This window comes from Cydia pomonella, chromosome 6 (genome assembly GCF_033807575.1).
Source record: "Cydia pomonella isolate Wapato2018A chromosome 6, ilCydPomo1, whole genome shotgun sequence".
Classification (NCBI taxonomy): domain Eukaryota; kingdom Metazoa; phylum Arthropoda; class Insecta; order Lepidoptera; family Tortricidae; genus Cydia; species Cydia pomonella.
The window spans coordinates 5,199,176-5,226,315 of NC_084708.1; the positions used below are offsets into that span (position 1 = coordinate 5,199,176).

General features: G+C 36.6%; 1 protein-coding gene across 3 annotated transcripts; it reads right to left on the reverse strand.

Moving 5' to 3' along the window:
• Positions 1-103: 103 nt before the first annotated feature.
• Positions 104-26,660, reverse strand: LOC133518782 (solute carrier family 25 member 32). 3 transcript variants are annotated; one of them, XR_009799528.1, is made up of 7 exons: positions 26,312-26,660; positions 22,976-23,129; positions 19,982-20,231; positions 8,445-8,558; positions 7,204-7,349; positions 2,155-3,056; positions 104-2,116 (listed from the first exon to the last, which is right to left on the reverse strand). XR_009799528.1 is itself a non-coding variant. In XM_061852476.1 (6 exons), exons 1-6 carry the CDS (start codon positions 26,460-26,462, stop codon positions 2,912-2,914), a joined length of 960 nt encoding a protein of 319 aa, XP_061708460.1. In that variant the 5' UTR covers positions 26,463-26,660; the 3' UTR covers positions 104-2,911. The 3 variants fall into 3 exon arrangements, 2 of the variants coding, with proteins under 2 accessions (XP_061708460.1, XP_061708461.1); XM_061852476.1 differs by having other exon boundaries at positions 104-3,056; XM_061852477.1 differs by lacking the exon at positions 26,312-26,660 and adding an exon at positions 26,008-26,174 and having other exon boundaries at positions 104-3,056.
• Between the last annotated feature and the right edge of the window lie 480 nt (positions 26,661-27,140).

Below are 27,140 nucleotides of genomic sequence, written 5' to 3' on the forward strand. Positions count from 1 at the left end.
AAGGATTTTTTGCGCTATTTCTCATGAAACTGTACCTACTGTTTTTATGTATTGTTTTGTCATAGGTAGATACAGTGGTTGTTACATAATTAAACAATATACGTTATATTTGATAACCATTTATTTCAAGAAAATCATGCTTACTAATAAAACCACGCAGACATCACTTGAAATTTATGAAACAAACAATAACTTGATACATGGAAATGTACTATTCTACTTTGGTGAAAACATTTCTTCTTTCATACAAGATTCAGCACAAAAAACTAAAGAATATTTTTTTAAATTACATAAAACAAGTGGCTAAGTATTTCCATAGTACCTGGTAAAGTAACTTAAATCGATAGCAGCGCACGGTGTGCCGTACTGTAAGTTATTTACCAATATTCAATGTCAAGTGACGCTGACGATGCCACAGTTGTACACATAGCCGGTTTTTTCTTAAGTCTATTACAATGTGATGATTTATCCCATTTGGCCGCCAAAGTCGGCATTCACAATTTAAAGTAAACCGTCGTACATTCCAATAAGGTTTACTTTTGCGTAACATACGAAACAGAAGGAGCTAATAGAAAACCCAGCCACTAATTTTATTCCTTCCCTGTCTTGCATTTACTGCTGTAAACATTTAAAAGAACGAATACTTTTTGGTGGTACTATTTTTTTTTTCAATAGATAAAGGGTAAATAATCTTGATGTGTATTTTTATTGAAAAACGCTATTAAACAGTAACTATTATTTGCAACCAAAAAATGTAAATGATCATATATATGATCAATAATTGTTACATATTAGTTGCAACTTATTTTTCACCACACGGCACACCAACTTGTTAAGGCCGTTTCGATTGTTCAAAAACTAATGAGAAAGTTGCATTTTATCCACATGTGGGGCAAAGTAATCAGATGCAAATTTTGAATTGTTTCCTTGTGTTAGCTGGTAGAATTGACTTTTATGACATTCATTTGACTTTCTATTAAACAACATTCAACTAACTATTAAAATGAGGTTTTGTACATTTAAATTGTGATATTTTGAAAGGTACTAACACTAACTATTGGAAATTTTCGACTGTGATGAGAGGTAATGAATGAATACTTATATTTTACGTTACGCCTACCTATAATAATATTTAAAATCATAAATGCATTTTAAATTGCCAGTAAATATAGGGAAAATCTGGATTTTTAAACACAATATCACTTCAATTCAATCCAAACAAGCTGATGGACTACACTAAAAAAATCATACATTTTACAGTCATAGCATTATAAAATGTTAATATCGTATTTCAGTTATTTTACCCTAATACAAGTGAGTTGCAAACTTGTATTTTAACCAAACTTTTTTGTAAGTGTAAAGTACAGGTCGATTCAAGAAAGCTGTATGAAACTTGCATTGTATGAGTATACAGTATCCATCAGAACCCCTAGTGTACATTTATTTGATAGCAAAACGTAACGTACGCGTTTGCGTTAAATCTCATTTTATATGGGATTTTGAGTTTCCAAAACGTCCCGCTTGGCGCGCTGTTTCTAAATCCCATACAAAATGAGACTTAACGCAAACGCGTGCGTCACGTTTCGCTATCGAATAAATTTACACTAGGGTTACTGTATACTCCTATATCGGTATCGGTATTCAGTCAGAGCCACCATTTTATTGGTTAATGTTATACACAATTACACACATATATATTTTCATTCACTCATTCATTCCATTCGTGCCAGCTCTCGTGAATTGACCTGTAATTATCCGTCAATGATCAAGATGAAGTCTAGATGGCAGCATTGAGGCGGGCCTTTAATAAACCTGTAATCGCTTGATCTTTTTTGTAACGAATATGGATGTTGGACAGAGAGGCAAACATCGATTACAGGACACAGCCTTTTATAAAATAAAACGCTGTCCTCGTCTAAAATTTGTCTAAGCATTTATGTTTCTGATAACCCTATTAAGGCCAGTCCAGACGGGATGATCAAATCGGTCGATTTGATCAAATAAGCGTTAGTCGTCAATTTTAGAATTATGGTGATATTTGATCGCTCTAAATGAAAAAAAAAATGCCCCCAAACGCAGATACTAGCGTCAAAAATCGGTATTTTTGCGTCCGCACCTCATAAATCATAATCATAAATAATTTATTCGTGGTACCTCCATTTTATCGGTAATATCTGTCATATTCGGCGGTCAAAATCGTCGATACAAATTGACGTTTGCGTCCACACCGCCTGATTTGATCAGACAATGTAATGAGATTGGCGAAAAATTGTTCCCGTCTGGACTGACCTTTAGGACGCTCTGGCTCTCAGAGGCAACCTTGCCAAATAAGCGAATGTTTTCTTTACGGGCGAATATTTAGTCTTGATAAAGTTTTCGCCGGCGGTGTGGACAATTAGCAATCAACAGTTAACGCACTCGCAGGATGCAAGTACATATATTAAATATATACTCTGGCAAGCTAGTTTTCTCAGTAGAAAAAGGCGGCAATTTTGAAAAATGTAGATGCAAAGGACCCATCTTCCATGCAAATTTTGCATACTACGCATTTTCTACTGATAAATTTGGCTTGCCAGAATATATATTCCTTGCTTGAGAAAAACGCTCGCTTATCGCTTTCACTCCGGCCGGCTGCCAGATACTGAACTTTACCTGTGACAGAAGGGTAACGTCTCACCCGCGAGCGTCCAGCGGAGCGCTCGGCGGGGCGTGCAGCGTGGCGTCTCACTCGCTCTTAAAGCCTCAAGTAACAGGTGTAGCCGAGACGGCTTTATTTTTATCGGACCCGATCACGTTGGTTTTGGCATTACTAAGTGTTTTAAGCAGCATGCACTGAGGCCGCACGCATACATTTGCATTTGTTTGACATAGACGCCGCACTACACGCCCCTCGCAGCGTCAGTTCGCAAATTTAAGAAGGCAGCGTGATCTCCCGTCCGCGGCGCAGCATGTAGTGCGACACGTTCTCGTAGGTGAGGAACGTGACCATGGTGGCCGGCACCACTCGCAGGAGGTTCGGCTTCAGCCCCTTGTAGAACCCGCGCCAGCCTTCGTGCCTGGGAAGACAATTACATACGAAACATTTCATTATTAAACGCCATAAGACATACACTGGTTTATGCCGTTCTTAGGGTAAAGGGATCATGGTAACCTTAAGACACGTAATGGCTCATTTAGCCGGCAAAGTAACGAAACTCGCATGAAATGAGGACCCTTTTTCTAAAAACGACAGAATGGTGCAATATTTTTTCTTTTAGTTATAGAATACGATGAGTTTGTTTGTATACTTACCGTTTTGTTATTAACACAACGTAAGATTATAATTTTTAGTAATTTAAGAATATCACGAAATAACATCTTTTAACAAAATCATTTCCAAACAAACGCAGATTACGAAAAATATTGATAATGATAACCTCCTCCACTAGTTTTTTTAAACATCCACATTTGATAAAATTTTCCAGAAAGCAGTTTTTTCACTAAATAATTTTGTTGTGTACTTTCAACCATTGTAATAACATGTATTGTAATTTAAACTAATTTTAAAAATCGGATTAGGAAAATAAAAAAGATGCATCAATTTGCTATCTTTTATTGATTACACAAATTGAAGGTAATTGAAACAATGGACTTTTGCAGGAATTATATAAAAATATATACGTCTTAGATATTACGTGGCCAGCCACCTATATTTAACACGCTAATAATAACAAAACCTTTCAGTACAAGAATCATATAATAGTGCGGCAGATTTTTCTATATTATCAGATTATCACATAATAATTATTTGGTGTGTCCTGGATTAACACATATTAACGGAGTTTTCGGATATGTATAGACACAAAATACATAAAATAAATACAGCCTAATGCTCGATTATTTTATATACGGTCATTTTTGGTCCAATGTCTTGTCAATCATTTGAGAATATAAAAGTTTGCAAAAGAAAATTGATAGAGGAAGCCCTTTAGATAAACTTTTAAATATTATTTTTATATCCTTTACATAGTCTGAAAATACTATTATTAGAGTTAGTTATTTTTAATTTGCTATAATTCTGGTAATATTGAAGCATAAAACGGGACCATCTATTGCTAACTAGGGTACACTAGTGTGGATAACATAATTTATGTACTTATAAAAATAACTTATTTATCAAGATATTAAAATCGATCAAAATCCATCTCATTATGTATCTGCATTGAGAGTTTTTTTTTTCATCGGTGTAATGTTAAGCCCAACTTTTTGTCTAGCCAGTTAGGTCATCTATCCAACCAAGAGCGACAAATATCAACTGTCTTCTTCGCTGTCGGTCTGACAACTGCTTAACAAATATTAATATTCAATATATTATTTATTAAATTTTATTAAATATGCGACTGTAATGTATGAGACGCGTTGGTCATAAAATTGCAGTATTAAGCTCAAAATAAAATCCTTAAATATATAATCTGTGCCTGACATGTTTATTAACTATAACACGTGTGAATCGATTTAAGTAGTAATATAACTGGATTGTACAATGGCCTACAAAGATCTAAAAGCGGTTTTAATTGTACCATCTTTTTTAAATGTCAAAACATAATTAAGGGGTCACTAAAATTCGGGTCAACTGGAATCTTAATTTAATGTGTCTCGATTATTAATAAATTAAGTTAGGTGATTACAACAAATAAGCCTCTAAGATAGAATAGTTTCAAACTCGCATACTTCTAGTAATATTGATTATTATGTTAAAAAGTCCACAAAAAGTGTATATATATATTTTTAGAGGCAATTTGAAACATCTATCTTACAAAGAACCTAACGTCGTCTCACCACACATGTAACGTTTCGATTCTAACATAAACACGTCTTTTAAGTTTACTTAAACGATTAAGTCAAACATTGAGATTGGAAAGAGTTCTATACATTCAATCTAAAATACCTATTATCACAAATTATGAAATTAAAACTAAATTGTGCTAGTGTGGCAATACTCCTGAAGTATTGCCAAGCTTGTGATAAATATGGATGCGTTCATCTGATGGGAAAATACGACTATTTAATACATTATAAAAACACAACATATGTCGTGAGACAGGTTTTACAATAACATCTAAACAAGGACGAAAGCTTTAAGTTTAAAAACTATACATTTTCCATAGCTGACACACAATAACACAACATATCGAAATTCAAACGCAACGCGATTTGAAACGATGCCAGCGTTTCAATAATCGGTTGCCAAATCATGTCATTAACTATAAATACCTCTCTATTCCATTCAACTAATTACAGTGATAATTAAAACAGGTAATTGACAAAGAAAATGCATTGATTATTAAAAATAATAATACAATGTCTGTCTTAAACTTGCACGTTTATCTTTCAACTTATTATATAGCAAAATGACTAATTGGCAGTGTCACTGTATATCATTTATATCATGTTCTGTGTTTGTATTTGCTATGTAATAATAGAAAGAGTAATACTTGTTAATTTCTTAAAAAGTTTCTACAAAATTTGCCTTATCAGAGTGGGATCATTATGGTTTGATTTCATAATTGCATAATAATATTATTATAATTTTCCGTAACTGTCATTAAAATTGAAGAAGTAAAAAATAAGTTATTATGATAATTGGGTCAACATTATTTTCGTTTTGTTTCTGACCACTCTGTCACGCGTGTAATGTCTTTATAGCTGTACGTTATAATTCACATGAGATCCGACACATTATTAGGAAACAAAAACAAGACAACGTAATGAATTTTGACCCACTTAATATAATTTTGTAGAAACTCGAAAATAATTTCTCATTTAATTATGCTTAGAAGCTACGTATGAGCTTACCTTTGCACTCCCACCTGTACGATCCATTGATCGAAGGAAAATGCCACAACTTTTATATCTCAAATAAACAAGACAAATAATAATTCAAAATCAATGCCACACTAGAAAATATGCAAGTACACTTAGGTGCAAAGCTCACTGTACAAGTCCCATCGGGCTAGTATGCTGTTCATCCATTATACTTATAGTTGAAGAAATATAATTTGCACCGATTGGTCATATAACTTCATCTTTACGAATACAAAAGGACAAAAGGGGTGTAAAGTGCTTTGGCGCACGTCTCATATACTTTATGTCTCTGGGAAAATATGGACACGTTATACTTCGAAGAAAATGTTTGTTTACAAATCATTTATTTTCTAAAGCTTATGAATTGAAAAGTTTGAATACTACGAAAACGTAGCAATTAAAACGTAGAAAAGTAACTGGGGTCAAGATTGTTTAGCTCATCAAGTATACTTTAAGCAAAACAAGGTGGCTATTTGATTTATTACCCTATTGTATAAGAGCCATTAGCGATAACATTCATCGGTGCAAATAATATTTCTTCAATTATAACCGCGAAGGTAATATTGTCGTAGGAGGATGCGATTATATTCGTTCATCAATGGTTTTGATAGTACCAATTCAATCAAAAACAATAGCCAATGTTTAAATAAATATTAGTGGGCATTATAAAATATATAACAGTTGCGGCATAACACAAATATTGTCTAGACAGATATGACGTTACTTGTCTATATTATTAACAATACTTATCCAAGTGAACAGTTATTATTAGAATTATGACTTTTTTACAAAAAAAATCTTCAGAATAGACTAGCTTTCAAAGTTATGATAGGGGAGAGCTGAGATACAAATAATGCAAAATAGATGAACCGCATGACATTTTGGACTGTCTGAACAGATCATATTCTTGGGCACACACTCAATGTCGTTAAGTTACTTGAGAGATAAACAACACAGGAAGATATTACTTAATTCGGCAAAAATCGTGATCAATCTAAGCGCTTACTTAAAATAATATGTGTCTTTATTTATTTGTATATTCAATGGCGTTCAACATTCTCAACTGACCACGAATTGTCAGTTAATAATGCGGTCATGTTCTACATGCATTCTTCTAGTGAATATTTATAGCCTGCAGATTACCAGGCCACCAGATCTCGGTCCCTCGTCGGTAGACACTGTGAAAGACTTAACAAACAATTAGATCCTATCTTAAGTACAGTCTCGTTCCCATCAGACGGGCGCATCTAATCGTTGTTGGTGAACTTTTCCCAAATGAGCATAACTAGGCATATGTTAGGCGTTACATGTAGCAGGTACGGCGTGAGGCCCTTGTAGAAGCCGCGGACGCGTTCGTACCTCCAGGTCTCGGAGACGCAGTGCCAGGCGCCGCGGTAGGCGCCGCGCTGGTCCTGCAGCCGCGCGCGCACCACCTGGTACGGGTACGTGGCGCCCGCCGCCAGCAGCTTCGACACCGCCGCGAACGTCAGGTACTCCACCGCCGTCTGCAACCAACCACACACACCGGTCAGCTGCGAGGAACGACAACTCGCGCACCGACGGTTCCGTACTCACTTTGGATTAAATAAATAAATATTATAGGACATTATTACACAAATTGACTAAGTCCCACAGTAAGCTCAATAAGACTTGTGTTGAGGGTACTTAGGCAACGATATATATAATATATAAATATTTATAAATACTTAAATACATAGAAAACACCCATGACTCAGGAACAAATATCCATGCTCATCACACAAATAAATGCCCTTACCAGGATTTGAACCCGGGACCATCAGCTTCATAGGCAGGGTCACTACCCACTAGGCCAAACCGGTCGTCAATGTGGATTGTCTCGTCTAACCATAAAGGCGAAACACTTTTGATCAGAAGTACCTATAATAAGTATAATTGTGTACAGAACCAGGGCGGAAAAAAATATAACAGAATAGCAATGTAATAATAATGGTTATCTACAGACTGCTCGTTGAATGATAGCCTACATAATACAATTGCAGCTTGCTAATCTTGGAACGATTAACAAACACAAAATTGAAACTTATGTGATAAAATTCATAACGCAAAAATGTATATGACGCATTTTATCGCACAAGTACAAATAAAAATCCCATTCTTGTGATATGTAAATAATTTGAAATTTGGAAAATGTAGCGCACTCTGAAAGTTCACGACGTCATTGACCGAGTGCGATGTTAATATTTATTTGAACACAGCGCGAACGACACAAACATATCATGATTAACATTATTCCGGGTTCGATGCTATACTTCAGGACTATACATTTCTTGCAGATATTACTCTCAGAATTCAAAACACTGCTCTTACTATTATACCTAGTTTTATTGAGGCGAGCAGAACATAGCAACATCGTGTAGTAAACGTTTTCCTGCTCAGGTCGCCTTTAGAGACACTTTTTTCAGTGGGAGTCAAAAACCCGGCAACGTCATGACGTTACCGGGTTCCTGCTCCTGCAGGAGCAGGAACAAAGTCAGTGGGTTCTTACATGCCGACAGCGCCAGCCGAATTAACACGAACAAAGTGGAAAGGCATGAGGCTCTGTCGCCATGGTATCTTACCAGTTTAATGTCAATGGGAAGGTTCCGGTACTGGTTGTAGCGGTTCTTCATCTCCTCGTAGGTCATGAACTGCAGCGCGCCGTGCGACACGCCGAACATTCCAGGTACGAACCCCTGAAATCAACAAATGAACAATGTTACATATCTACTTACAATAGGTACTATAGTAAGACAATGATTATGTGAAAGTCGCATTATCGGAGCGTTTGTTCCGAAACAAATTGCTTTCGTGGACATACTACGTGGAGAATTGGATGCCAATTGGATGTTTGTAGGTAATAACAGGAATTGGCACAATATCTGTATTTATCTATGAGATCAATATTTTTATAGATATGGCTGAATGCACACTAGTGCCAGTTCATACTGGTTTGACTTATAAATTATATTATAATATCCTCTAGCCATCCCGACAGCAAAACTTGCCAAGACGATTACAATTTTAATAAATATTCAAATTCTAATGGAACAGGTGACCTTTTTACAGGTCTCTGGACGGCCAGAACTAAAACTGCAATTTCTGAAATATACACAATTTCTGAAAAATACAAATTTTACGCACAGGCAAGGGTAAATAAATAATATATGGGAGACCGAGAGCGACTCAAAAAATGCGCGTTTTCCCAAAGATAAAACGAAAACCCCCATAGCAAATTTATATTTATAAGAATTGCGTGTTCAAAGGTATAAGATAAATAGCATTCAAAATATAAGTGCGACGCCCTTAACGCAATTTTGATTTTAGGTTGGATAATTTTAGACTTCACTGTCATCTTTAGTGATATTTTGCGACCATAGGTATTAAAGAGAAAAACTGTGGCAAGGAAATTATTTACAGCGTCGAATTTATTATAGTAATTATACACACCAATAGGAGCGTTCGTGAACTATGGGGGCAGCACTAGACTTTTTCGTCAGAATATTATAAATATTGCCATTTTTTTTACTTCCGTAACGTATCAATTGACGAGTATTTATTTCCGATAGTACGGCACGGTCCCAATAGGTATTTAGGTTTTCCACAAACGGACATCCTCAGGCATAATTTCGGCTTCTTAGCCGAATACTTAATTAAAAGGCGTATGTAAATATAAAATATATACCTACGTAGAATTACAAGTGGGCGAGATCGTTCTAGATCACACTATTTATTTAGTACTACAGAAGCACGAGACGTCGTGACGTCACACATTCGTATGTGACATAATAATTAGGTGATGAGAAAGCACGTGCAGTCATTCACAATAATACTGCTTGAAATCTAAAACAAATTGTACCAAGTTTTGTAAATAGAAACTTATATGTGAACATAACGACCTGGAGATATGCTTTTTTCACTTTTTCATCAACAGCCTTATGTTAGATGTCATTAACATTGGTATTTTATACTGGTTACATTTCATGAAAATTCGGGCAGATAAGCAATCGCACAATATTCTAAGATTTTCAACCTTAATTTTAAAATCAACATACATACTTAACTATTATATGTAGTAAGGTTCATAATGTATGATAATTATCTTTCACGGTAATTTTATGGTATACACGTGGATAATAAATGAACCATGTCGTGGATAAAGTCCGACAGCTTTGGATGTCATCCAAAATACATCTTAATGATCTGAGAAGTGAAAGTAAAAACGCATTTGTCAACCCATATCGTTTTAAAGCATGCTGCTACTTAGTACATAAGACATTTTGGCATATTAACGAGAATGAAAGTGTTGTGTTATTTTTATTATCACAAGATCAAAGTCCAGTTTGTTCATACTGATATATTGAAATTAATATTCATTTAAGTTCTTAATTATCGAAACAGCTGCATAAATCGAAGAAATCGATGGCTAACGATTAAATAATCAATGTTTTTCTTCGCTTTAAGCCAGTTTAAGCCACGTGTGTGGGGTATCGTTGGATAGGTCTTCCAAAACGAATTAGAGGTGTCCAAAAAATATTTTTGGAAATAATTGCTCAGAAAGGAAAAAATATTTCCCCCAAAAATGAAAAAATCGAAGACAAAAGCTTCATTCATACTTTCAATAAAAAGTAATAGCTAACCTGATCCAGCCGTTTTTGAGTTATTGCAAACAGTCTTCTATTCTTAGTAAAAAGATGTTTAGCCTATTCTGATAGAATGGTAACTAGGGAACCGTACACTGAGAATGGCCTGGCATGCTCTTGTGCGATTTTTTCATTTACTTAAATGGCTTTACTGGGTACAGTGTGGCACTGTAAATGCTACTTTTTATTTACAATAACAATATAAATAATGGATATATACAGAGGATTACTATAACTAGCTCAAATCTAAAATAGGCCCTTGAGGCATTGTACCCAGGATGCTGGCGGCATTTCCTCGTTGTATGTAAATAATAAATTTTAAATGTAAATAGGCTTTGTTTTAATTTTTATTGTAATTTTAATTTTAATTTAGTTTTAACTTTAATCTAGTAGTAATTTTATTTTGACATGTAAATTGACTTTATGAATAAATGAGTATGAGTATGAGTAATAAACTTAGGTATATGTTAAATGTCGTATTGTCATAGTTTGTCCTCTGGGCTTTTTTTAAATCTTCGATTTCCGAAAGCAGCTGTTTCTTAACGGAAAGTTTGGCTCGAATACGGCTTTGTCGTGAATTCTAGTCGTTCTAGGTTATCTAGTTAGAAATTCCACGAGCTAGGTACACAATGGATAGGAAATAGAACGCATAGTTCGGCTGAGGGTCATAAGAGCAGAGAAAACCGGTAACAACTGGAATTATATCGCGAATAGGTACTTCAATGCAGAGCGCATGTGGAGATCTTTGGCCGTTATAATATCCATCTGGAACGTTAAAGGTTGAACGGCAAGAATGAAAAAATATAGAAGCCCGAAGAGATGAACCATTTTACAGAACGTCTGCACCTCACCAGCCACCAGCAAAACATCGGAACAACTGTGAACATAATAATTACAAACTGACATAGAGTGATGATCCTCAGAACTAAAGGACCGATTGAAAAAAAGTCAAGCTATTTAACCACGTGCCGACTGTGAGCCCGTTTTATGTACAATATTCTAATCAAGGCACCACGCTCGGTAGGTGTTCAGAATGTTATAAAATAGCTTTCTCTAATTCATAATCAACCTAGCTCTAAAGTTTGTTTACCGGCTGTGACTGTGACGTAATTGAATTAATTGAATTAATTAATGCATATTTTCCCCCCGGAAAACAATATACATATAACTCCGATCCAATAACATAAAAATTTATTTGCACTCGATATGATATGGTCTGTACGTCTAGTACATTTCCGTCCTACAAATACCTACGCCGCGCGAGGAAACTCCTATTCATACGGACTATTTTTAGTACTAGTGAACGACAAAGGCGTTACGTAAGAGACGAAGGAAAATAAACAAAAAACCGACATTAACCTGAATCACGCGGCGACGAAGGTCTGATGAACACTCAGAGATTATTTATATTTTCCTTTCATAAAGCGGGTCCACATTTGTAATTATCCCACTGAAAAGGAATGTGACAGTACTTATGATGACTGACGTTGATTGATTTTTTTGTAATATATAAACCGAAAACCTATGTGTATATAGTTATTTTTTTCGCGACGAGAACGTTTTGGCGCTCATACTTGTGTTTTTTTATGAAAAAACCCTTGCAACTTAAAGTGCAAGCCAGATTTCAATCGATATGAAATCATGGCAAAATTGCAATAGCGAGTTTTGGATTTAGCCTTCTATATTCTCCTAAAGTTAATATAGCTTGATTTCAATCAACCACTTGATACTTAACCTTTACCCCGCAATAACTAATTAGGAAGATTTATTAATATGCGACTAATGAGACACAATTAACTGGCGCATAATCCAAATTATCATTTTATAATTATTGGACTTTGATCGCATTTGAACCGAAAACTAATGTAACATGTTCTCATTAAAACCTAATGGAAAATTGGTATAAGATAACAACCATATCGTATACCTTTAAACGAGCAATTCTTGTATATATGTATATATTTCTGTGATCTCGGAAACGGCTCTAACGATTTTGCTGAAATTTGGTATATGGGGGTTTTTGGGGGTATACAATCTATCTAGATTAGTCTTATGTTTGGGAAAACGCGTGTTTTCGAGTTTTCATGCGTTTTTCTTTCGACGCAGAATATGGTCGCTAATTTCGTGTTGCCGGCCACTGTCCGTCTGGTCCAGCGGGTTAAGACGCGGACTGCTAAACGAGTGTTACGGGTTCGAATCTCGCCCGGTGACTAACTTTTGTTTTTTTTTTTATATGTTCAAGTTTATATATAATTTCTTTATTTTTATTGTTTTAGACAAGTTTAATTTAGTAAAAAAATGTAGTTAAGATTATCACCTATACACCACCATATTACAATAAATAGTTGTAACAGCAAAGCTCGGTCGCCCAGGTACTATAGTTTTATACTCAAAATCTGTACCGCGTTATCTAACACGTGGTCTTGCTTCCGATCAACAGCGATATGACGTCACGACTCTCATTCCACCAGCGTTGTAAAAATAATATTACGGCAAAACAATGAAATACCCATTTGAAAAGTTTGAAATTGAGCGAGATTGTAGCATTTGGCTGTATTTGTAAGTTAATCACAATAACACAATAAATAAATAAATAGACAAAGTCCAGTGTTTTCTGGATAGTCAGGTGTATCCAGATGTAGAAGTGATAACTCACCTAGTTCAACCTTCAAAGATATTGACTGTTATTGACTGGCTATTATCAGGGAACAAGATTATTTCCTCATTTTGCTTGATTGTATAGCGATATTTTTATTAATTTTCGCAACTTGTGCCAATCAGAAAACGATCCTTGCTAATTACTATACATACTTTCTTATGATAAACTCCCTTAGTGCCCTACAACCATACCAAGCACGTGACGAAAACATTTTGCAGTCTTTGTTCTACAGAATCTACAGATTATAAAGAACAAAACAGTGCCGATTGTTTTTTGTCGCGTTATTTTGAGCTAAAATGCAATCTACGACAAGATAATACATAATGTAACTTCAATCTTTCATAACAGCCGATTGATCGATCTGGCGCGATAACGTAATCCAACCTTCGGTATCGATCGGACCTTCCTCGTTAATCTTGTTTTGCTCAGTGTTTGTTTGTCCATTTAGCGACCCGCTGGGTATACATTGTAAAAGCTAGAGATGCCATAGTGGTTTTGGCCGAATACCGAATATTCGGCCAGACAGTCAGCCGAAGCGCCGATCATTCGGCGGCCGAATATTCAGTAAAACATGTGTACATTTCTCAGTCACATTTATTGTGAAAACTGGTTACCCACAACCCACAAAGGACAATGCTTGCTGAGATTTAAGTTTTGCTGCTCATTGGTAGTGTATGTACCTAGTTATATTCAAGAAAATATGGCCTATAAAACAAATAAAATCATTTGCAAGCAACAAATGCTGAAAACAATCGTCTTGTCATCGATTTCCCATTAATATTTTTGCGGTACCTACTTTTGTGCAATTTTTCTTTATAAGTTTAGTATTCGGTATTTGGCCGAATAGGCAGTATACCGAATAGTTGCCGAATGTAAACACATAAGTGGTGAAGTAAAATTAAGGAGTTACATCTTTTACACCTCTTTTACATATGTTGGTGGCAGAATAAGGGAACATCTTGTGTCTTAATAGCTTTTCGGCGTGATTTTTTAGGGTTTTTTCTGATGATATGCCACTTCATAAGTAAGTTCTATAGGTATTACATTTCACCATACGCCTCTTCTTATTTTTGGAAAAAAAAAAATTACAATTTTCATGAATATTTCCGTTTCAATGGAATCAATTCTTTCGTGTTTTATACTTGGCGTGGCTTTAACATAGGTACCTTGAAACTCTCAAGTTTCATTTAGCTGTTTGCCTCAATAATTCTATACCACTCGAATATGCAATACCAATAGATAGGTAAGCAAATAGACGAACGAACGAAATGGTTTCAATATTCGCCACTCATTGAGTTCAAAAAAATGTTCATATCAAACAAGTGGGGTGAACAAACTGCCTATATGTTAATGATTGTCACAAGGGCCTCGTTTGTGCGATATTACTTTATTGGCGTTAACGACATCCTTATTATCTTTACGTTATGAAACGTGCGGAATTCCGTGAATAAGCGCTCCCAGTTGCACGTGCCGGCTTCTGCAAACACGGATCAATAGTGGAACGGAAAGGTCACACGGTGTGGGCTCCTTATTGATCCAACTTGTCTAGAAAGTCTAGAAACGGAAATTTTTGTTTGCATGTGTTGTTGTTGTATTATGCAAATATACATGTATATTCCAGAGGTCTTCTTATTACTCGGCAGTGGAATGGAAAAATGCGCAAAAAGAAATTAAAGATACTACCATGCGTAAATTTTCTCTGTTACCCAAATTCCGCGGTTCATAGTTGACATTAGAACGAATGTTTAGACTAGTCTACAATTTTAATTAGAATCAAATTCTATTGATAAGGTATTAATATACCTACAAAGCGGGTTGTCGGTTAATCAAAACAAGTCCAAAGTATAAATATAACATATTTATAACAGATAAAATAATGTCAGCATAAATCGGTTGCTCGGTTCTAATAGGAGTCAAGGGCCTTGACATTTTTATACATGGTTCGTACCTTTACTTATTTAGAAGTTTTGTATTAAAATAAAACTAAATCATCCTTTTTTAATCCTATCAGCTCTTGGAGAATTTAACAACTGTAGACTCCTTGTCTGTTATTTTCTGTACAAAAAGGTCTGTCGATTTTTGTGGGGGAGGGGCACGTCAGATGTATGGCTATTTGTACGTAACGTACAAATAGCCATGTTAGATAAACGTCAGTCCATACAATACGCATGACCATAGGCCGAGGTTTTCGACAGAGGGATAAACTCTTTAAGGCGACTCCAGTTGTTTAATCCTCCAAGCAGAGGCGACGTTAGGCGTGGGCGACGTGGGCCACCGCCTTCGGCCTCGCGGTACGAGAGCCTCGCGCCTCAAATAAATACCTATGTCTGGGCAACGTCAAAATGTTCGTTTTTCCTGCGCCACCAGAGGGCCTCGCTAAATGTACCTTACCCACATAAAATTTTGGTCTTGCCCCGCAACTGCCTCCAAGTATCAGCTTAACGACAGGACATTCAGATTTCTTTTAAGAGGCCTAGCGAAGATAAGAATCGTCGATAAAAAATGCCAATCAAAACTTAATTAATGTATGGAAAGAGTCACTTGACTATTCGTACCATCTGTCATAAATGTCATAATGTTTTCTGATTACTATAATCACAAAGTTTACACTGGACTGTACTGGCTGTTATGAAATGCAGGTTATTTTGTTATAAACTTGATTACCTATCTTGGACAGATATGGAACGATTAATATAGAGCTACCGATAAGAAATTTTTGAACAATACTGTAATAGTATTTTTACAGAATTTTGAAACTGTGTTAGTTCTGTATAGTTAGCGAGTTGAATGCATACAATCACAATGGACAATCACTAAGCATAACTTTCGTCTGATATTCGCAACACTACCTATTGTTTCATTTACTACATAAGTACATAGTGCACTAATTCTCGAGCACGTTTGTAAAGTGTAAGACATATAGGGCGGAAAGATCATCTTGAAAAACTATTTATAGTCAAATCTGACCGAGAGACCGAGGTGACGGCGTTAGAACGAAAATACAAAAATTAAAAATGAGCTGATAATTGTCAGGCACCCCGTCAAGCTTTTGTGTCGGTTTTTGGCGCAGCTACCTATCCTAATGCATTTACAGAAGAAAAATACATGATTTACTTATAATGCCGTCCCAAGAGCGGCTCGCTAGTCTACCTACAAATTTCTAGCGCAAGAAACGTTCGTATTCATGGGTCATAATCATAAATCTCATATGTAGATACGATTTAAATAAAAATCCGCAACCTCTGGGTCTTCAACATTACTTGTTTTCAAACCATGTTTACGAACGCGTATGTTGAATTTGAATTAGACCAACGCGTATACTACGTAAGCAATGTTTACCCGCGCAACTCTTACACTAGTAATCTAGCCAGAGATTTCGCAACACGACTTATCTATTAGAATGTAAATATTATTGCCATGTGACGGGTTTATCCGCAAACCATGTGGATGATATTTACCGGAAGGGCCTAGAAAAACAAGCCGAGCGAATTCATAGTTAAGGCCCTGTAGGTTCGAGTTCATCTCTCACTTTCACTGACCGTAAGGATAAGCGAGATGGATGTGCGTTTTGTGTGTGCTCGGGACCGCGGATATCATGTGATTGAATTTTAATTTGTTGTAAGTTTCACAAAAAAAATCGCTGATATATAAAAAGAATAATAAAATTGCGCATTTTTAGAATCATTTTTTCATATTTTTAGCTGTTGTACATATATTTGTTACAATTTTTTAAAGTGCGTTTCAGACGTATGTTCGTGTTTTTTTTTTTCTATCGAGCGAATGTAAATAAGTTTTCGACAAAAATTTCATTTTAGGCACAAGCTTTTGTCGCTGACTGTACTTTTCTTACCACGGGCAACTAATACTCGTCGAGACATTTCTTAAAAACCCAAAATTCAAAATACAAAAATTTATTCTGCAAGTAGGCCTCAAGGGCTCTTTTACAAGTCAATACAACATTTATAGTAACATCATATAGTGACATAAAAAATACATAACAACATTTATAAATACAACAGCCAATACCTGGGTAAACATTACATTATAATAATCTTAAAATAAATAACTAACCCCAAACACAATTCGCTTGCGTTGTTTCATCACAGAGTTCCTATGGCCACCCTGTCTCCATCATCAGATCAGCACGATGGCACCATAATATTGCATTGTTACCCGACTTACCCGATATGTATGCATATTTTCAGCTCAATCAGAAATCGGGAAGTGGATTAAATTTAGCTTCCAAGATTTGGCACTAACAAAATAAATAACATTCTTAAATGTTAGCTGGGAGTGATTCCTTTTAGGGATAAGTTCGTCTTTGTACATAACATATTTTTTTGTTAACCTATTTATGCGCAATAAAGTGATATACATACATACAACATACATACTAACAGGGCTAGTTAAATAAAAGCTTGTAAAAATCAGGATATTGATCACTGAAGTCCCTATAGAAAATCCTAAGGATTGTAATTTTTTTTTGTTATTGTGATCTAAAAAACCAGTACGATTTTTCAAAACTCTGCTCTCTGAACCTAAGGCACCTTAAGGCAAAATACATCAAAATAGAATCGTAACTGCGTCAAACTAGTTAACTGTTATTAATTTACTTCCCCGGACGTGTTTTTAGTTTTTGTTATTGCTTCGATATAGTAAACTACCATCATCAACAAATTAGTCTAAAATCATCATCATCATATGCAAACTTTACTGTAAAATAAAAGTGATAAAAACCGACCACTTTAAGTAGGACTCCATAAAAAAGCAATAAGATCTGAGTGCCTACCGCGAACCACGTTCGACGTGATGCCTCCCTGTCACACTTACGTACGAATTTACAAGTGCGACAGAGAGGCAACACGTCGAACGTGGTTCGCGGTAAGCCCTCTGATGACATGGGACTCTGATCGACTCGCACTTGGCGGGTTTAAGCTATTTATGGATGTGACGTGAGCTTTAGCGTGTATCGGAGATTGCGTGGGACACAGCGATTGGTAATTGTGAATAGTTAGGTGCCAAGGAAAATCAATGCCATGAGAAATGTGCGATTTGGGTGCCTAATTTCTCTAAAAAGTCAGTAAGTAAATTTAATTACAGGAAAAACTAATCGCATGACTCATAAATTACTAGTCGTCATTAAAGCCGCTTCTGGGCTATAACCGCGAAAATCGAAGTTCGTCAATTCCGGGCATTTTTCTCTGTTACTCTAATTACGTCTTAGTAAGAGTAAAAGAGAAAGATCCCGCAACTTACGAATTTCGGTTTTCGCGGTAGGCCCCCTTGCCGAAGACACTTATTTAATGCTAAACTAACTCGGCCTTAACGCGTAGCCGATTCTAGCGATTTCCCGCTTTGTAGAGGAAAGCGACTACGAACAGAGCGCCTGCCAAGCGGGTTCCCGGCACTCAATGTGTTAATGCTTTGATCATCTATGCCAGTGGTGGGCATACTTTTTACAAGGGCCAGAAAGTTTAAGAAATTTAAGAGGAGGCCAAGATTTGCATCAAAACTGTATTTTGATTTGCGATTATCGTTGACCAATGCCATATACTAATTATTTCGTAGGACCGTCGTCGGGGGGCCGGATAAAAGCCTTTCGCGGGCCGGAGCTGGCCCGCGGGCCGTACTTTGCCCACCACTGATCTATGCCAAAAGTCAATTTTTCTTCATAGCTGGAGTAATATAAATTGACTCAATATTATATAATATATATGATATAATCTCCTGATCCACTCAGTTCTACAAATCTTGCACAGTCTTTCCACCATGCCCTTGTTAGATTATTATTTATAAATTGTATTATGTATGAAACTGACCTGTTTCTCTGACAATATTCATTATTTAAACACTTGACTCAATATCACGCGAAGTTTACACAATTTGTGATTTATGTGGGTACGATACGAAACCACGGTTGATTAGAGAAACATGGATAGTGATAACTTTGAGACGGTAGTTAACCTACTAATAAGATTCGTAAAGTGATTATATTATGTATTAATATTACTTATTAGTAATTATGTATAACGGAGTTTATTGAAGATAATTTTATTCTGCATTATTCGATAAATGAGAAGATACGTTTGTGACGTCACTTCTCGAACGACAAATGGCATGATTAACCAGTTGTGAGTGGCTGGTTAGCAGTGGATATAAAAGGGCCCGACCTGTTTCATTTTGGATCATTTTCATTGTCGTTCTGCTTTGCGCTGCAGCACTGAGTTAATCGTCGCCACAGGAATATTGAAAGTTAAGTAAATACTATGTTGATCATTATGTTAATGTTTTTGTACTTACTTGATTAATTTGATGAATTAATTATTAAATAATATATTGGTGAATTATAAAGTATTAGTGATTGTATTTATTAGTTGTTGATGATAAGGTTAATAAATTGGTTTATTAACTATTAAAAAGGTTTTATTTTCAATTATATTTGTTCATTATTTAATTTATCATACTAGTAATCCAAATAGCATCTAGTGATAGTTTTAGCAGTTTCTAATAATTCTGAATCAAGGTAAATAAATAACTTGATGACAAGTTATGCCGAATTTATACAGCTAACTTAGTGTTATCAAGTAGTATTGAGAATTTAAGGTAATATTGACTATTAATTCTGTTTCAATTGCTTGTTTACATAGCGGCAGGGTTTGCTTTTATTTACTCGGACATCCATTTTATCTTAGTATTCTTACACCCTTATATCTCTTATTGTCCAAAACATGTTTTTCACTGTACTGCAGACAGTCTTGTTTTCACCACCCAGAAGGACATGAAAGAACCCTAGGTTAAGGTATATAAATGTACTCACCCGATATAATCCCCTGACCCCCTCAGTCCTATAAATCTTGCACAGTCCATCCACCATCCCCTTGTATCTCTTATTGTCAGCAACATGTTCCTCACTATACTGCAGGCAGAGTCTAGTCTTCACCACCCAGATGGGATTGGTCATGACGAGGGATAACACGCCGGCCTCGGCGGCGGCGAGCATGTGCATGCCGGGCCCGAGCGGGTTGCGCGCGTTGCCCCCTTGGATCCATGTTTTTATTGCGTTGTAGCTGGAAACAAATAACGATATAGACATACCGTATAAATGCAGAGCGAGGCTCGGAACCGGTTTATAACATACCGGTAAATACCGGTTTATTTCGGTTTTCCTCCGAACTTTTATAAGAATGCGAACGTTTTAAGAACTGTATTGTAACCTAAAAAACAGTTTATTCGACGAGCGACGAAACGACCGGCCGGCCTGGTGGTGTGCCATGTAAACATAGACACCGACATAGGAAGAAACCGGTTTTTATTATTCTAAACCGGTTAATTTGACAAGAACTGTTTTAAAAATAACGGTTTTTCGAGCGAAGCCGAAATTAAAAGGCTTTGCGCCAAGTACATGATAACGGTTTGGAAATTTAACCGGTTTCCGAAGCTTGAAGCAGAGGATACAACGCTTGGCTATTGGCTGCAGAGAAAGGCTCATCCGCAGTTCTGGGCAAAAGTAAAGGTAAAGAACATTTGGTAATGATGTCCACAATGATGGTACAGTAGCAAAACTACGTTGAAACGACTCGAGACATAGCTCACGATCACGACCAATGATAGAGCTCTAGTACCTAATTATATTTTTTGGGAACAACATCTTTAGTTTTTCTGTTAGTGTAACTCGAAGTTGTTGAAGAGATTGGTGCAAATTATACTTGGCCATATTGTACCCAAATAAGATAAAGTAGCCTGTGTGGTGTCGGGTTAAGAATTTCACCACCCCCTTTCCTCCCGTTGGTGTCGTACAAGTCGACTGTGGAATATGGTTTCAAGTGTGTTGTGGGCGATGGGCTGGCAACCGGTCACAATGCAATATCACAATTTCCTTATTTTTGGGACCCCTTAATTGCTAGAAGTGTAAAACTAGCAGTTTCACATGCCCTGCCTACCCCTTTTGGGAATACAGGCGTGGGTTTATGTATGTAAATACATATATGCAAGGCGAAATGGCGTGAAGTTGATGTCGGTGCAAGGGCCTAGCCAGCCAGTGAACTAAGAGGGGGTGGGGGGGATCAGAGGTCGCAGACGGGCGTACATTGTATTTTTAGCTCCAGGGGGGCAGTTGACCCGACCCCACCCCTAATCCTATCTGCCTACGCCCTTGTGTCGGTGTGAGCTACAGCAGATGTGAAGAAGAGTAAGAAAGACCACTTAAACCCCAAATACAAGCCAGTATCTAGGCATGCCCATAAGAGTTGGGAATTCCGAAAACTAGTAAACACACTTCACAAGTCTGAGTGTACACAACGGACAACAGTTTGCGGAAAACAAACCATGAACATGTCTTCTTTGCACAACCCAGTTTAAACTAATCTTATCACTTTCAAGATTTGCCATTATTTGATAAAATTATTGGCTATAGCATGTCCTCATTTAAAGGAAAACTTTTATAAGGGGATTCAAATAATGAATAGAATCAAGCGTTACTTTGCGGAAATTCATACTAATTAAAACAAGATGATCCTGATCCTGAGTATGCCTCGTAGAGAGACGAAACTCGTGTCGAGTTTTGTACTTTTGGTGGCGTGTTGACATTTATTTGCGTACTTATTTTTGCAGTCCCACTGGTCCCAGTGGGAACATTAATTGCATGTAAAAATACGGAAGTAAGTATAACTGGATTAACTGGTTAGCACTGATTGACCAGCACGTTATCTTTTTGCGGATTAGCAAAGTAATAATTATTGTATTAAGGGGATTTTTTGACCACATGATTAATATTAATTTTGATCAAAAAAATCAAGCCCGGTCGCTGTTTTTATTCTGACCTTGACAAATCATATTTATTTATTTAAAACTTTATTGCACAAAAGAAAAACTTAATGTACAAAAGGTGAACTTAATGCCATGAGGCATTCTCTACCAGTCAACCTTAGGGCAAAGCAGATAAGATTGTAGGCGGTGCGTTTAAAACTAAAAGAAATTGTTATTGAAAGAATTAGAGTCCTAATACACATAAATTAATTATAAAATACTTAAATACATAAAGACACATACATACATTACATAAATAAATAAATATATATATACATATATATATATATATATACCGATTCGTGAGACTGATACTTAATTGATCTTTAAACTGCCAGCAAATAAATCACGCACAGATTTCATAAAGCTTCATAAAGCCTTAAATAAGACGTTGCAAGTATGTTTAAAGTATACATACCTAATTTATTTTTATATTGATCTCATTATAGGGGAGTCATATTGACACTGCGTGACATAATTGTCCCACTACTGGGCAAAGGCCTCTCTCTCCTTGATTTTTACTAAAGTGAAATCTCGGTACACCCAAAAATCCGGCACTAAAATATGGGGTGCAAGTGATCATTCTATGTGCGCTTACATTATCATTATGACTCTTGAGTATCTTTATATTCTATAGCCGGGTCTACACTGAGCAAGCACATCGGCCGAGGTGGCGCGCTCGGGCGAGGAAAACGCGCGCGCCGTCACAGCCGAGGCACGTCTATACTGGCCGTATTGTGCGTGGGGAAATTGCCTCGCGCGTATGCTCGCTCAGTGTGGACCCGGCTAATTACTAAAATCCAGATCACAGTACAATTTTCTTTGAATTTAGTATATTAGTATAGTATATTGCTTCGACATACTACATTATAATAAGCAGATTTGCTCTAATCTTCCAGTAATTCAGCTCTCTTGTGTCAGCATCAGTGCCAGATTAGTGAGATTGTACTGTATAGATAGATATAAAAAAAATGTGGTGTATTATTTTAGAAAAAAGTGGACTTACAATAAGAAATAGAATCCCCATGCAGAGCCAGAGCCCCAGACGTTGGGCGTGACCCCTCTGTACAGCCCCTTGACTCCCTCCTTCTTCACTATGGTCACGAATGCGCTGCTGAGCCCGTCGTACCTCGGCACTGTGGCGGTCCGGCCGTCATTCACTAGAATAAAACACTTTGTATATAATTTTATCCATATTAACCCTACAAGACCTGTCATTCAATAGAATAAATCACTATGTATATAATCCATTATAACTGAACAGTAAAACGTAACTGACGGTTACAGTTTACGGTACAATTTGTAATGGTTAATTTTCAATGTATCCAATTCTTATTAACGTTCGGCCAACACTGTACATAATGTTATCCAGATTAACCCTTTCTAGCTAAATGCCTGATTTACATTGAAAGAATACTTAGGCAGAACTTTTTTTAGTAGTTTTTTTAGTAGATGTATGTCTCTCTCTGAAGGTTCCTTCATAATCTGAAGATCATGATCATTTCCATCATAAAATTCCTAGTAATGCTGCCTGCTTACTGGATCGGAGTGAGGCAGCAGAGTGAGAGATAAAAAACCACCAATAGAATTGCATAAAATCTCCACTCCTCTTTGCGCTTATGGTGGATTTTAACTTGCTCATCGCTTTTCTGCCTCGCTCCGCTCCAGTGGAGAGGCAGAGGCAGCCTAATTGTGAAGGTGATGTGTAATGAAATGCTTGGGATTATGATTAGAGATATGTGGTTCAACTGAACTTTATTTATTATCAAATTTAAGACATCATGCATATAAATTAAGTACCTCTTTAGTTACTAAAGTCAGCCTCGGTCTTTTAAGTGGTAATAAATTATGCAGTTACAGATTATTATCTGTAGAGTTAACTGGAGATACTATGAATCATTTATGTTTTTATTAGACATAAACTGCCATAGTGATGCAAATAGAGGAAATGAAGCGAGGCAGAGGCGACCATCCGCCAACTGGAAGAGCACCATCGAAAAAGACCTTAAATCTAATAATGTTGATGTAGTAATATTGATGACCTAGTGAGTACTGAGTAGTGACCCTGCCTATGAAGTAGATGGTCCCAGGTTTGAATCCTGGTAAGGGCATTTATTTTTGTGATGAACACAGATATTTGTTCCTAAGTCATGGGTGTTTTCTATGATAAGTATATATTTATCTGTTTACGTATGTATATCGTCGTATAGTACCCATAGTACAAGCTTTGCTTAGTTTTGGGCTGGGTCAATCTCTCCCAATTTTATTTTCATGTGATTAGGCAGGTCCACACAGAGCGAGCATACGCGCGAGGCTATTTCCTCATGCACAAACCAGCCAGTGTAGATGTGCCTCGGCGGGGCGCGCGTTTTCCTCGCCCGTGCGCGCCGCCTCGGCCGAGGCACATCTACACTGGCCGTTTTGTGCGTGAGGAAATTGCCTCGCGCGTATGCTCGCGCTGTGTGGACCTGGCTATTGAGTGACAACACAAAATAGACTGTTGTGGCAAAAACATATGAGGAGGGCTAACCCCTAAGTGCAAATGTAGGGTTAGAGATGAATCTCGAAAAAACAAAACTGATGACTAATCAAAAACCGGTACCCATTTTAGCAAGCAACACCACACTCGAATACGTCCAAAAATATGTATATCTTGGGAAACAAATATCATTTAACCCCGAAAGAAATACAGAAGAAATAGAAAGAAGAATAGCCAATACATGGAAACAATTCTGGGCTCACAAAGAAATACTCAAATCGCAACTTCCTGTACACCTGAAGAAAACAGTGATGGATTCATCCCTACTGCCTTGCCTCACATATGGCTGTCAAACCTGGACATTAAATCAGGCAACCAAAAATAAAATACAGACCACCCAAAGAGCAATGGAAAGAAGCTGTTTAGGCATAAAACTAAAAGACAGAATAAGATGCTCCGATATTAGAAAAAGGACACAAGTAACTGATGCCTTACACTTTGCGCAGAGCATGAAATGGAGATGGGCAGGTCATGTGGCAAGGCTCAATGACGGGAGGTGGACAGGTAAGGTGACCAAATGGAGGGGCCCCCTGGGCTCTAGAAAGAGAGGACATCCACTAGCCAGATGGCAGGACGAAATTGTTGCTACTGCGGGCAAGGAATGGCAAAGCGTAGCAAAAGACAGAAACAAATGGAAACAGCTGGAGGAGGCTTTTACCCAGAAGGGGTCTACAGCAGAAAAATAAAAATTAATATTTATAAATATATATATCAAACGATAAAATTCTCTGTGGAATATTGAAGCTCTAATAATAATAATAATAATAAATAACCCCTAAGTGATATGGGAACATAGCCAGGAGAGAGAAAGAGAAAATAAACCACCACACAGAGGCGTATTTTAATATTTGGCACCCTGGGCTAGGTGCCGACTTATTCTCAACATCTTCAGGAAACGTGGGGCCTGCGCCGGCCTTCGCAGCCTGCCACCCCAGGCTATGACCCCCTTGGCCAAATGGTAAATACGCCCCTGCCACCACAACAATATGTTTATAAATAATAAGTGTTTTAGAGCCAATAACTTGATTTATTACAAACATAAAACAACACAAATTTAAGCTGCCTGTGCATTCATAAATAATAATAAAAGTGTGTATTGTGATAAATTATTTCCAAGTTATGATGTGACTTTACAACAAGATTATGACACATCTTATTATTATTTAGCTGCCATAAATAGACATTCACTCGTTAAATATTTTATTTTCTATTTAATTAGTAATTACAAATAGGTATATTATTTAATCTTAAAATTCCTAATTGCCTACTTTCTAGTTTTCAAGAGTTGGGCTAAATTTATTAACAGAAGAGGCATGTTGGTCAAATTAATTAATGATAAAACCAGTTAATCATATGGGAAACTGACTGTTTGCTGAAATTATGTCATGTTGCCTATTAAATAAGCTTGTCTAACTACTTATGTAACACTTGCAAAATTCTACATTTATTAAGAACAAAAAAGAAATGAAATCCACACATTCAAGAATGTATGTACCTACTACAAAATATTTATAAACTACTGCAGATATGATTTTGTATTTGTAAGTAATCGCACACAAACAATTCAGAGCTTCCAAGAACGCAGGAAGTCACTTCTTTGTGTTTAAAAATGCATTTAATGCACTTTCACTGCATGTGAAGTTCAAGGCCATCAATATTACCACATGACTAGTTTTCTTTCCACTTTGCAACATTGATGATTGGTATTTCTATAACTCTACACGTGCATTCGAATGGTATTTTTATCAGAAAATGGCACATGGCAACTACATAAATTTTCAAGTCACATGTACAGGAACTTACCAGCAAATCTAATTTTAATAAGGTCCAAAGGGTGCAGAATCAGCGTAGACGTTACGCCACCCGATATACCAGCTACCAGGTGCTCGTATTTAATATGGCTTAACAAAGCCACTTTCGAAGACGATGGATTTGTGTTCTTCATCGTACTCATGATTATAATAGATCACAGATAAATACTTTGCATTTTGTTTTCACAGATCAATAAGCCTACCGGAACACACTTTCCCAGAAATCTTTAAGAAATGTAAATTTAAATGAATTTTCACTGAGCATATTTCTTTCGTAATATTCGACGAAATTGCATGTACGAATCACTTTCCTCCATCACATCACGAATGCACAGATTAAAAATCATATGAATACCTATTGCAAAAACGCAAGTGACTAGGTCACAAACCTTCGTATAAAATAAAAGCACCGCTAGCCGCTAGCAGCGCCATCTACGGACGAAATTGCAAAACCATTATATACTGACTGTTGAGTGACAGGAACAGAGAATATACGTCGTTTAAAATATTTTTACACAATTTTCAATCGTGGCTCAATGCCAGGTGGGTCTAGGCTATAACCGCAAAAATAGAAGTTCGTCAATTGTGGGCATTTTTCTCTGTCACTCTCATTGCGTCTTAGCGAGAGTAAAAGAGAAAGATCCCCACAATTTGCGAATTTCGGTTTTCGCGGTAGGCCCCCCGTGTCTTTGATGCCTAACCTGTCAAACAATGACAATATGGCCGACCAATGTTTGAAATGTCACCGTATTTAAAAAATATTTCGCTTAAAATTTAGTTTTTTCTTCGCAAGTGTGATGAAAAACATTGTGTGTTACTCC